The sequence below is a fragment of the Puma concolor genome, chromosome B3 (assembly GCF_028749965.1).
Source record: "Puma concolor isolate L17-30 chromosome B3, mPumCon1.1.hap2, whole genome shotgun sequence".
NCBI lineage: Eukaryota > Metazoa > Chordata > Mammalia > Carnivora > Felidae > Puma > Puma concolor.
In genome coordinates this window covers 68,368,493-68,381,551 of record NC_141672.1, presented here as the reverse complement: position 1 = coordinate 68,381,551, position 13,059 = coordinate 68,368,493, and the positions used below count along the sequence as shown (strand labels likewise).

At 35.9% G+C, this 13,059-nt stretch overlaps 2 protein-coding genes across 6 annotated transcripts in view; both read left to right on the top strand.

Moving 5' to 3' along the window:
* Window positions 1-482, top strand: part of G2E3 (G2/M-phase specific E3 ubiquitin protein ligase) — a 66,356-nt gene extending 65,874 nt beyond the window's left edge. For all 4 annotated transcript variants that reach the window (XM_086710005.1, XM_025919599.2, XM_086710007.1 and 1 more), the window contains one exon: window positions 95-482. In XM_086710005.1, the coding sequence (XP_086566131.1) occupies window positions 95-351 (257 nt within the window). In that variant the 3' untranslated portion in view covers window positions 352-482. The remainder of the gene's footprint in view (window positions 1-94) is intronic.
* A 4,985-nt stretch (window positions 483-5,467) lies between these two features.
* The window catches only part of SCFD1 (sec1 family domain containing 1), a 124,523-nt gene continuing 116,931 nt past the window's right edge, over window positions 5,468-13,059 (top strand). Inside the window, exons 1-2 of one of the 2 annotated variants that reach the window (XM_086710003.1) lie at window positions 5,468-5,598; window positions 12,792-12,862. In XM_086710003.1, the coding sequence (XP_086566129.1) occupies window positions 5,541-5,598; window positions 12,792-12,862 (129 nt within the window). In that variant the 5' untranslated portion in view covers window positions 5,468-5,540. The remainder of the gene's footprint in view (window positions 5,599-12,791; window positions 12,863-13,059) is intronic. The other variant, XM_086710002.1, reaches the window with a different exon arrangement.

The window sequence follows — 13,059 nt, the reverse complement described above, 5'->3', positions numbered from 1 at the left end:
TAAATATTCATTCACTGTCTAGTTGGGAAAGAGTCTATGATGATAGCAATATATATAACATGGATTTATTTTTCTTTTTTGGTAAACTTTTCAGATGGTAAATCTGCAGTAACAATGGAAGACATTCTTATTTTTGCAACTGGTTGCAATTCCATTCCACCAGCTGGATTTAAACCCACTCCTTCAATTGAGTGTCTTCATATGGATTTTCCTGTCGGAAACAAGTGTAATAACTGTTTAGCTCTTCCAATCACCAATACATATCAAGAATTTCAAGAAAATATGGATTTTGCCATAAAAAACACTCTAAGACTAGAAAAGGAAGAAAGTACTCACTACATTGGACATTAAATGTTTTGAACAAAGACATGCTTCTTTAAAAGCTGCTATTGATACTTTTTGTTTCAGAAATCTGTCCATCATCATTTTTGAACAAACTTGTCAGCTTCTTGGCCCAATAAAATTTATGGTATGAACATAAAGGAATGTTTTGGCCATTTAAGCTAAAAACTTTTTGTGTTAAAGTATACCAGTCAAAGTTGATATTTTTCTATTTTCTTAAAATACATGCTTCATAAACTTTAATATAAATAGTTTTAAAATAGCTGTACAGACTTTTTTCAAGTATAATAGCATGGTATATGTATATATATATATATATATATATATATATATATATATATATGGGGGAAAAAAACTTGTATTCACTATTTCTGCAAATTAGTATTAGTAACAGGATGCCACAATGTTTTTTCTAGTTTTACAAAATTTTCAAATTATTTCTTATTTTATTTTAAAGCATTAAATAGAAAAGCTAATTGATAAATCCTGTTATATAAATCAAAGGCATATATTCCAGGGAACGTGTTATAAATGTTTTTTTTTTTTTTTTCTAGGATGGCACTAAATTGATTAAAAATGCTTTTAGATTACTGATTTATATTAAAACAGACCTTCACTGCAATTAGATTATGCCTAATGGGAAGTATTATATGAAAAGCAGAATTGCACAAAGATTCTAAAATCTATGGACATTCCATATAGTCTTAAGAACACTTCTGAGGTAGATAAAATATAGTTGAAAATACCTAAGAAAGTGTCTTCTTTAAAGCCTTGTCTTTAATCATAGGATTTTTTTCCCCTCTCTGTATCCCCTGTGTCGTATTAAATCACATTATGTCTGATCCAGAATTATTTTTGGTGTCTCAGTTATCTCAGTGGATCGCCATATGGTAGGTTTGACTATTTGACAGTTATTTATTACCAAGATGGTTGTATGATAGGTAAACTGGTACCACTGTGTTATACAGTTATCTTCTTTGCTCTTGAAAGATATTGTTATTATAAAAGCAACCTAGAAACACGTAAGAAAGAAATGCAAATAGAATGAAAAACCCACTCTGATGTCACCATGCAGAATTAACTACAGTGTTTCATTGTATCTTACTATAAACTCTTTACCTTTCCTTGCCTTTTAAACTTTATTAATGTTACTAAAAATTAAAGAACACCTAAAAGTAACAAAAAAAATCATATAATAACAATTTGAAGATACATGGTCCCATGGTCACATCCCCATGTGTATGTTCTTACAAAAGAAGAAAGTGGAAAAGTCTTATGTCCCTAATCTATTATCAAATATTAAATGGGTTTTCCACCAAGGTAAATTGGATAAGAGGTAAATCTTTATGAGAGGTTGGTTTTAATCACATTTTTTAAATATACATAGATAATCAACTATCATCATATTCTCCCCAAGACATCCTTTAATTATTGATACTTTTTAAAGGAAAACAACATATCTCTTAATACCAAAGGAAAACTAAAACATAATCCTAATACAATTTCCTTTGTTACACTTACTGACAGACCCAGCAAATTACAGTTTCATTTTAACTTGAAGTTTTTAAGAACTTGACACAAGGCATGTCTTTGTCTTGAATTGTTAAATTATCAAAAGTAATTAAAGGATTAATAAAAGTTTGAATACCTAATATAAACTTCAAATTTTCCATATAGCTTTTATTCTAAATGTGATGATAAATTGGATATTTCTCAACCCTACCTAGATTTTATGAAATTAAAAACCAGTATAAACCAAATAACCTAATTAAAGCTATTTTCTGGTCATTTGTAGTTTTAATTTCTCCTGAAGTGGTAATTAAAACTGATGAAATTTCACACAGTTTTTGGGTAGGGTAGGGTTTGTATGGAAGCAATATGCTTGGTTGGCGATAACTAGAAACAGTATTTCAGTTCCTCATTTCACTATGTTATGTGTAGACAGGGACTTAGGAATAAGGTATTATGTAAATAATAATTTAGGATATTCACATTTTAAAGTGAAGCATACTTATTGCAAAGCATCTTCTGGGTTTAAGGATGTTCCATTAATTTGATATTTAGGTTAATCTGTATAGTCAAGGCATAGTAGAGAATCCTGTATTTATTTTCTGCAGTGTTACTATGTCAAATGGTTAATATTGTGATTGTTCTTTTTCTTTTTTCTATTCATTGTTATAGCCAGTGCACAACTCTTACTGACATTGAATTTCTAAAGTCATTATGCTATGAAACCTTATCAATGTGTATTTGTATTTCCTAACTGTTTGAGTTGTCAAAATGCCATATATTTCAAGTTTGTTTTCCATTGGTCTCAATATTGAAGAAAACCATAAAGTCACCTATTACACATCTGCTAATGGTCTTTGGTTAGTTTTAAATTCGTTGTTTTTAGACATCTTTTAAGCCTTTTGTTATGGGAACTTCGTCTGAAGACCTTTTATACAATTCTTTATATTCTTGTACTTAGTCACTTTAGTGTTTTAGTATTTAAGGTTAAAGTTTCTTTAAAATATTTCATCAAACTGGGTTATGATTTTATACTTTGTAATATTTAATTTCCATATTATGAATAAGCCATTGTTTGGGTCAAGTAAAAAGCTTTCATTTGATTACTAACCAGAGAATTCACTTTGGCTTCTACTTTATGCTAAAACTTTGAGTAATTTTTTCCCTAAATTTATGTAATCTATTGTTACTTTTATACTCAATACTGAATGCTAAGTAAAGGAGATTATAATAGGTAAGTTTTCTCCATGACTTTGCCTTTAGTATTTAGTCATTATAAGAAAATGATTAGAACAAGATTCTATTTATGATAATGTAATTCTTTTTTATATAGGGATTATCACATGCTTCATTGTTAGTTTTAGAATAACCTATTAAACTACTGTTCATGCTGTAAGTAATGCAATACAAAGTTTTATGCTTCAAGTAATGCAATACAGAGTATAAGAACACATTGAATAATGGATTACTTGAATGTGTATGTAGTTTAGAAAATTTTGGATTGTTTTGAAAAGACCCAATTTTCTCATTTTGACTCTTTCTTTTCCAGTTGCCCAACATATGCCAGGTATTATACTAGGTGATAGTTGATGTGTCAGCCTATTTTTCCGTTGTTTTTTTTTTTTTTTTAAGACTTCAGATGTAACCAGAAAACATAATTACAATGAAGTTTGTTAAATAAATATGTTCATGCTACTAAATGTGAAGTGCTTATATGAGCTAAATTAAATAACTTGTTAGGATTTATTGAGGTTAAGATTCTGACAATACTAGATCCAAGATCCTTTTCACATTTGAGAGATCCTGAATCCTCTGACTGACACCTGAGAACCTCTTCAGTAAGCCATTCTGTGGCATTCTGTGTTAAACTTAAAACTATTCCCTAATGTAAAATAATAGTTTTTTTGTCAGGATAAATTATTTAAGGCAAAAATCTGGATAGGTAGAGCCAGGCTACAGTAAATAAGGGGTTAACACTCTGAAGCCATAGTTTGATTCTTTCTGATTTTAAAAATGGGTAACAAATTCCTTTCTCAATCTCAGCCTCACAGGGTCTATTTTCTATTTGTCTACTGTAATCATTCTTCTGTGGAGTATAATATTTTATACGTTTTTGCCACCCTAAGTGCATTCCTTAGTCAGGACACTATATTATTTCATATGTATATATTGTATAGAACTGTTAAACATTGTTCTAATGTTTTATATTACTATGACTCAGAGTCCTGGGAAGAAGTCTGTGATAGAACTGAAATGGTTAACAGGTTTGTGTTTGAAAGTAAAAATACACAAATCAAGATTGGGCTTTCAGATACTGGAAGATGGGAAAGTCTATATATTCTACATTCCATGAAGACAAACAATGAAGTACAACTTTCCCCTAGGGTAGGAATTGTTATTTCTGTTTAATTACAGTACATCTAGATCATTGGCAATTCCTTCAAAGTAACACAATAAAATAGTAAATGTTCCAGTTAAGTTTTCAGTAAATATGCCAGTTAGCTGTGAAAACTAGAGGATGCAGTTCTTAAAGGTAAAGAATGTAGGTTCATAACCTTTGATCAATCTCTTCCTATTTTCCCCAGTCACTTGTCCCTGGTAACCACTCTTTGTTTCCATGAATTTGACTTTTTTTTTTTTTTTTTAAGATTATACATGTAGGTCATTTGATGCAGTAACAACTTTTCAACTAGAAGATGAATAAGGTCTGAGACCTAATATATTACATGGTGACCATAGTTGATTATTGTATAATTGAAATTTACTGAGTAGATGTTAAATCTCACCAAAACAAAGATAAATATGTGAAGCAATGGATGTGATAACTAGATGGGGGGAACCCTTCACAATATATAACTATATTAGATCATCACAGTGTAAACTTTATCTTTTGAATTTGTCAATTACACCTTGATAAAGACAAAAAATTACACAATAACCAAAATTAGTTATCAATATCGGATATGTTTTGTCATCACGCAGTTTCAAGTGTATATTAAAAACCAGCTGTCCATTAACCAAGCAACCCTCCCCCACATGTGATTTTTGCAGTTACTAAAAGCAAAGGAGGAGGATATTCAGTTTGCTATTTTGAATCTTACTAGCTCCTGTGTTCATGTACGCAAAACACCATAAAACTAGACCATTTTGCCTAAAAGATAAGATTGAGAAATCTGCCAAATTAGAGCAATGCTCCAAAGCTGCCTGTTTCCCTGGGAAAGGGGCAAAGGGGAGACCTCTCCTGCTGCACTGGGAAGGAGAATGGAGTCAGCTTTTAAACGCCTACTTTGTTCCTGGAGCTTCATTTACTTTAGTCCAGTGATCTTTAGATCCCCTAGAGCCTTCTCACCACTTAAGAGATCTGTAAACGACCAATTTAGTATTTAATTAGGTTCTTAGCATTACACCACGCTCCTACCCTAACAACTCTATTCAACGCAGCTACCATCTGAGAAGCTGTGGCTTGATTAGATAGGATAAAAATTCCTACTATTACGCAGCTGGAAAGTAAGCACTACCAGGTGTTCAGGTACTAACTAAGCTCACTGCGTCTCCAAGTTCTGAAGAGAGCTGAAGGAGGCGGGATCCGGCCACCAGGAACCTCCCTTGACCCCGCCCCTCTGGGCTTTGCTTCCGGGGCATTCCGGGCAGCCACGTAATCCTCGGGTTCTTCGCTAACCGGGCAGTGGATGGTGGGAGTCAAGATGGCGACGGCTGCAGCAGCCAGTATTCGAGAGAGACAAACAGGTACGTCTTACTCCCTTCTCCCTGCGGTTTTGTGCCTGTGGTGGGGATTTCTTCTTCTCCTGCTTGTCGCCCTCCCTCGGTCGTGGTGTGTGCAGCTCTGAGATGGACCTCCTGAAGCTCAATCCAGTTCCCAGAGCATCGAGAGCCCCTCCCCTTTTGAGTTTTTAGGCAAGAGATGTAATAGCTCGAGAACGCGGCCTCATTTGTGGTTCAGGAAAAGGGGCTTAAGGGTTGCTAAGGCCCTGCTCCTGTCCCTTTTCTGCTGGGCCTCAAAAGGCCATCACAAGAATATCTGGCAGCTGGCAGGTAACAACATAGATATTCCCCTGTGTTGCCACCTATGAAGTCTCCGGTTTTGTTTTCGTGCCTGGTCCAGGTCTTCTCTAGATTTTAATGTTGAAAGAGTTTCGTTTGGGGGCATTTCCTTCACAATTACAAAATTTAAGTATTCTTTCAGAGCAGCTTACCTTCTGCCATTTCTCTTCTTTGGACCAGTCTTGTTGGGGGTACCTGAAGAGAAATGCCCAGTGATAAAGATTTCCTTCTTTAGCTTACTGGAATGGAATTCAAGAATGGCAAAAAACAAATGAATTAGTAGCTTTGTCATTTTAACCGTTTGACAGATTAGTATTGTAAAACTATTAGTTTCATCCTCGATAGAGCAGTCATACAGCTTCTGTTTGTACCGTTAAATGTGTTTTTTTAAAGTACATATTTCTTCCCTTTAGCTTTCATATTTTTACATGTTAGATATTTTGTTTTTACTTATTTTTTGTAAACTTCTGATGACAACAGAGTTTATACTTGTTAGCTACAGACTAATGGTTTGTTCCTGTTAGCGAATTGTCCTGAAAGTTGGCAGGCTGTGAATTCTGAGGAGCTGATAGAAACAAACCATCAAGAGTATGCACAATTGGAAATTCTTTCCCTTGTAATTAAGTTCTTTTGCATGTTAATGGGAACTGGAAAATAAATGGTTACAATTAATATGGCTTACCAGAAGGGATTTCAGCTGTGCTTGATTCCTTCCTTAGGAATTCAAAGAAAAAATTAATGATTAGACTATCTAGTAATAACACAGTGCATATGGAATTGTGTTCTGCTTTTTCCATTAGATAAATTTAGTATAAGCTATCAGGTGAAGTTAGGCATAATTTAAATAAGTAAGGTTTGGGGAATACCTGGCATACGTTTTACCAGTAAGCAAATAGAAGCCCCACTTGTCTTTGCAGTATGGTTCTGACAGCTTAATGAAGCTCAATGAATTAGGTCATGTTACATATTAAAATGAAATAACATATCAAGGAAGACTTAGAAAGCAGCGTTTTGCTTAGAAACCAATAGAAAGCAGCGTTTTGAAAAATAAAATTTTTATGGTAGTAATTTTTATATGCAGAAACTTTGTAGAATGTTGAATCCTAATATAATTTCAATTTCTGTGGAAATACACTTCATTGTAGTAAGATTTCACATTACAACTAGACAGGTTATGCCATAATCATTTATCAGATTAGTACTCTAGTTGAGTTCTGTCTTATTTTCGGACAAAGGTAAACCCCTATATGTATGCTAAAGTACTAGAAGTAAACCTTTCCCTCATGACTACTGAGAATGTTTTTGGAAGTAACTCAAAATCAGTTCTCAAATATTCTAGATGAAGACACCATGGGACACAGGAATTTGCGATCTATTTGGGTAGATAATAGCTGATACTGAATAGTATTCCTAAGCATTGTTTTAAGTGATTTTATGTGTATTGTCTCCATTTTATAGATGAGAAAACTGAGGTATAGAGAGGATAACTAACTAGCATGGCTATTTTTTGTTTTCCTGCTTGAAGAATATTTATCTTTTAAAGGTCACCTTAAAAGTCATCTGATTTGTGAAAGTTTCCTGGATCACTCACTTTCTTTATTACCTTTAGTGCAACAGACAACATCCTGTGTTACCTATCGTTGCCCTTCATGCATGCCTCTCTGTTGAAGGTTCTTGCTCAACACTCCCGCTTCTCAACCTTGGCAAGCCGCAGATCCACTGCTTTCTTTCTTGCAGTGACCTAATGTAGCCTCTTGGCTTTAGATATCATCTATATGCTAATAATCCCCAAGTTTATATCTCAGGCCTGGACCTTTTCCTCTGAATTCCATTTACCCCATTTCAGTTAATAGCCACTCCACCCTTGTAGTTAGTTGCACAAGTCAGAAACCTTTAAGGTTTCTTGACTTCTGTTTTTCATATCCCACATCAGATCTGTGAGTAAATGTTATCAGCTCTACTCTGAAAATACATTCACAATCTGACTGTTGGCATTGCTTTCACGCAGGTCCAGAACGCCAAGAATTTCTGCAGTAACCTCTTATTTAGTTGTTTTGCTGTTATATTCCTGTTCCCCTTCATTTTTTTTCCCCACAAAGTAACAAAGTGATCTTGTCACATATTTGCGCAGAACTCTCCAACAGCTTTCCATTTCAATCCTGGTAAAAACCAAAATAATATTATAGTGGTCTACAAGGCCTTATGTGATATATTTCCTGCTTAACTTTCTGACCTGACTCCCTATTACTCTCCCCTTTGCTTGAACACGTTGGAATGCTCCCACTTGAGAGCCTTTTTATTTGTTACCCCTTTCTGGATATTCTTTCAGAGACATCTGCATGGCTCACTCTCTCATCTTTACTCAAATGTTACCCTCTCAGGAGGCCTTTCTTGTCTACTCTATTTAAAATTACACTGCAAGGGGGCACCTGGGCGGCTCAGTCAGTTAAGCATCTGACTTGGGCTCAGGCCATGATCTCGCAGTTTGTGAGTTCAAGCCCCACGTCAGGCTCTGTGCTGATAGCTCAGGGCCTGGAGCCTGCTTTGGATTCTGTGTCTCCTCCTTTCTCTGCCCCTCCCATGCTCATGCTCTGTCTCTCAATAATAAATAAACGTTAAAAAAATTTTTTTTTAATTACACTGCAGGGGCTCCTGGATGGGTCAGTTGGTTAAGCATTTGACTCTTGATCTTGGCTCAGGTCATGATCTCACGGTTATAAGTTTGAGCCCCACATCAGGCTCTGCGCTGACAGCATGGAGCCTGCTTGGGATTCTTGCTCTGCCCCCCCCCCTCAAAATTAATAAACACTAAAAAAAATTTTTTTAATAAAAATAAGTAAAACTAAAATTACACTGCAGCTCTCCCCCCTTCCCTTTGTTTTACTCCATAGCACTTAATATAATCTTATATGCCATATAAGATTTAACTTAATCTGTTGTCTTTTTACCCCAACTAAAATGAAAGTTCCTTGAGGATAGGTAATTTTTATTCAGTCTGTTGTGTTTAGTGCCATCGGCTGGAGCAGTGCCCAGCATATGGTAAACAATAACTAAACATTTGTTGAATGAATAGTAAATGTGGTTGAATATATAGCAGATGAGTAAAGAAAATATTTCAGGTTAGGGTGAAACTATATTAACCAAGTCTAGAAATGATATGTTTAGAGCCAATAAAGAAAACTAGTTTGCCATTTCATTTAAAAGCAATGATTTAAGCCTATAGGAGAGTTACTCTGATGAAACTAAAAATACATTCTTACATATTCTTTGAACACAGGCCCTGTACTTTATTAAGGAATCCACTGTGTCAAAATCTGTTAACAAGTTAGCCAAGGGTCACAGTTGAAGAAACTCACCTAGATGGGACTAGGAAGGCAGATGTGGGAATATCTGCTGATACTGGCCTTTTTCAGTAAAGTAAGGCCTAGCTCTAGAGAAACTATACACCTGGGACTCTGATGCAGCCTGGGCTGTGGTTTTTCCTAGTTGTCCCAAGACTGTGAACAGTTCCTAGAAACAAGATTTTCTTTTTGTTGGGCCATGGGTGCCAGGGTGATGATGGCTATATTGCCATCATGCAGTGGGAGAGTTCATTCTGCAGCACCTTGTATGCCTCCTATGTTACTTCAGTTTTAAGTACCAAAGTGTTTTTTTGCTTGTTTATGTATTTTTTTTTGTATAATATCATAGTATTTGTAAGCTTAGCATTTAATAGAGGTTTTTCTAGTGTGTGAATCAATATACCAAAAATTAATACACTGGTGATTGGAATATTATATGGTCAATTATATATACTATATATTTAATATATAGTATAATGTATTAGGTAGGGAAGAGTATGACCTGTAGATTATTTTGTATCAATAAAGTCTAATCCAAATGATTTTATTTTTTATTTTTTAATTTTTTTAAATGTTTGTTTATTTTTGTGAGAGAGACAGAGCATGAGCAGGGGAGGAGCAGAGAAAGAGGGAGATACAGAATTCGAAGCAGGTTCCAGGCCCTGAGCCATCAGCACAGAGCCCGATGTGGGCCTTGAACACAGGAACCATGAGATCATGACCTGAGCCAAAGTTGGAAGCTTAACCACCTGAGCCACCCAGGAACCCCCAAATGCTTTTATTTTTTTTATTTTTTATTTTTTTTTAATTTTTTTTTTTTTTCAACGTTTATTTATTTTTGGGACAGAGAGAGACAGAGCATGAACGGGGGAGGGGCAGAGAGAGAGGGAGACACAGAATCGGAAACAGGCTCCAGGCTCTGAGCCATCAGCCCAGAGCCCGACGCGGGGCTCGAACTCACGGACCGCGAGATCGCGACCTGGCTGAAGTCGGACGCTTAACCGACTGCGCCACCCAGGCGCCCCCCCCAAATGCTTTTAAAGATCAACCAAATAGATTTCAGGGTTGCCAATCTTAAAATTTTAATTACCCAACTAATACCGTTCCTTGAATATTTGGCCTTTCCTTTTTTTTTTTTTAAATTACTAATTTTTTTTTTTTATGTTTATTTTTGAGACAGAGAGCATGAATGGGGGAGGGTCAGAGAGAGAGGGAGACACAGAATCCAAAGCAGGCTCCAGGCTCTAGGCTGTGAGCTGTTGGCACAGAGCCCGATGCGGGGCTGGAACTCATGAACCGTGAGATCATGACCTGTGCAGAAGTCGACGCTTAATCGACTGAGCCATCCAGGCACCCCAAGGACTTTTCAACTTCACACAGAAGTATAGAGAGATTTTAATTTTCCTTAGAAAATATTTCTGAATCTGTAATACACATGAACAGATGAGCACTAAAAATCTCAAAATTCAATAACACATAGAGCATAAGTGCTTTGATTTTAGAAATTGTATATTTTCTTATCAGGAGTTATCTACCATATCTTTGGGAAAGTCTCACTTTTTCCATGGAGCATATAATATTGAACAGTATAAATTTTCATTGAATCTGATGAGGCAAATTGGTCATAAAATGTATTACAAGATAACTAAAACATAGACCTACTGTATGAAGGTTTTGTATATGAACCACTTAAATACATCCTATGTAGTTTTTGTTTTGTTTTTTTTTTTTAATTTTTTTTTTCAACGTTTTTTATTTATTTTGGGGACAGAGAGAGACAGAGCATGAACGGGGGAGGGGCAGAGAGAGAGGGAGACACAGAATTGGAAACAGGCTCCAGGCTCTGAGCCATCAGCCCAGAGCCCGACGCGGGGCTCGAACTCACGGACCGCGAGATCGTGACCTGGCTGAAGTCGGACGCTTAACCAACTGCGCCACCCAGGCGCCCCTGTAGTTTTTGTTTTTCAAAAGAGTGATGCTGATCTGTGCTTTCAGCCAGACAGTAGTAAATAGACAACAACACCAGTTATCTATTAAGACCACTGCAAATTTGTAGTTGATAAAATTTCTTTTTGCATCTGTATAAAATGTATGAGGAAATGTCTATTGATGTCTTCTGCCCATTTTTAATTGGATTATTTGTTTTTTGGTTGTTAAGTTGTATAAGTTCTTTATATATTTTAGATGCTATCCCTTTATCATTTGCAACAACGTGGATGGAGCTAGACAGTATAATGCTAAGTGAAATAAATTGGAGAAAGACAAATACCATATGATTTTACTCATGTGGAATTTAAGAAATAAGACAAGCAAAGGAGAAAGAAAAAGAATAAACCAAGAACAGACTCCTAACTATAGAGAACAAATTGATGGTTATCAGAGGGGAGGTGGGTGGGGAGATGAGTAAAATAGGTGATGGGGATTAAAGAGTACACATCATGATGAGCACTGAGTAATGTACAGAATTATTGAATTACTTGGGGCGCCTGGGTGGCGCAGTCGGTTAAGCGTCCGACTTCAGCCAGGTCACGATCTTGCGGTCCGTGAGTTCGAGCCCCGCGTCGGGCTCTGGGCTGATGGCTCAGAGCCTGGAGCGTGTTTCCGATTCTGTGTCTCCCTCTCTCTCTGCCCCTCCCCCGTTCATGCTCTGTCTCTCTCTGTCCCAAAAATAAATAAACGTTGAAAAAAAAAATTAAAAAAAAAAAAAAGAATTATTGAATTACTCTATCATATATCTACAACTAGTATAACACTGTATGTTAACTATACTGGAATTAAAATATTTCTAAACTAAAAAAAAAAAAATGTGTGGGGCTTGTCAGGAGGAATGGAAAAGGCTTCTTTCAGAACATTTTCCACATTGTCATCTGGGGACAGAAAATCTCCCCAAACACTTGCCCAATTAGCTGTTGATGGAATGGTCTTACACAGTCTGACCTGCTTTTACATATCCATTCATTTGATTTATCAGTTTTACTAGAGTGATTTGTGCATTTTGTTTTGAGGTGGTAAGTAATAGATGAGGGGAGTGGGGAATGAAATCATGAAAAACAATGATAATTTTTTTTTAATTCTTTTAATGTTTTTTATTTATTTTTGAGAGAGACACAGAGTGTGAGCAGGGAGCAGGCAGAGAGAGAGAGGGAGACACAGAATCTGAAGCAGGCTTCAGGCTCTGAGTCGTCAGCACAGAGCCTGACATGGGGCTTGACTCACAAACCGTGAGAATGTGACCTGAGCTGAAGTCGGTTGCTTAACTGACTGAGCCACCCAGGCGTTCCACAATGATAATATTTAAATTTTTTTTTTATAATGTTTTTTATTTATTTTTGAGACAGAGAAAAACAGAGCATGAGCAGGGGAGGGGCAGAGAGAGAGGGAGGCACAGAACCTGAAGCAGGTCCCAGGCTCCGAGCTGTCGCACAGAGCCTGACACGGGGCTCGAACTCATGGACTGTGAGATCATGACCTGAGCTGAAGTCGGATGCTTAACCAACTGACAATGATAATATTTAATAAGACTGTTTTCATTTCCAGTGGCTTTGAAGCGTATGCTGAATTTCAATGTGCCTCATGTTAAAAACAGCACTGGAGAACCAGTATGGAAGGTAAGAGACTTTATTTTAATTTTAATTTAACTTTATTTAATATTTTAACTTTAATTTATTTTAATTATTTTTGCTTGGTCTTTATTGGTGGTGATTGGAGGGAATTTCTTGTTAATGCTGAACAGTAGCACATTTTAGTTATGCATGGAGAGTTTATTTTTATTTAACATGGTTTCTTAATATGAATCTTTTTAATA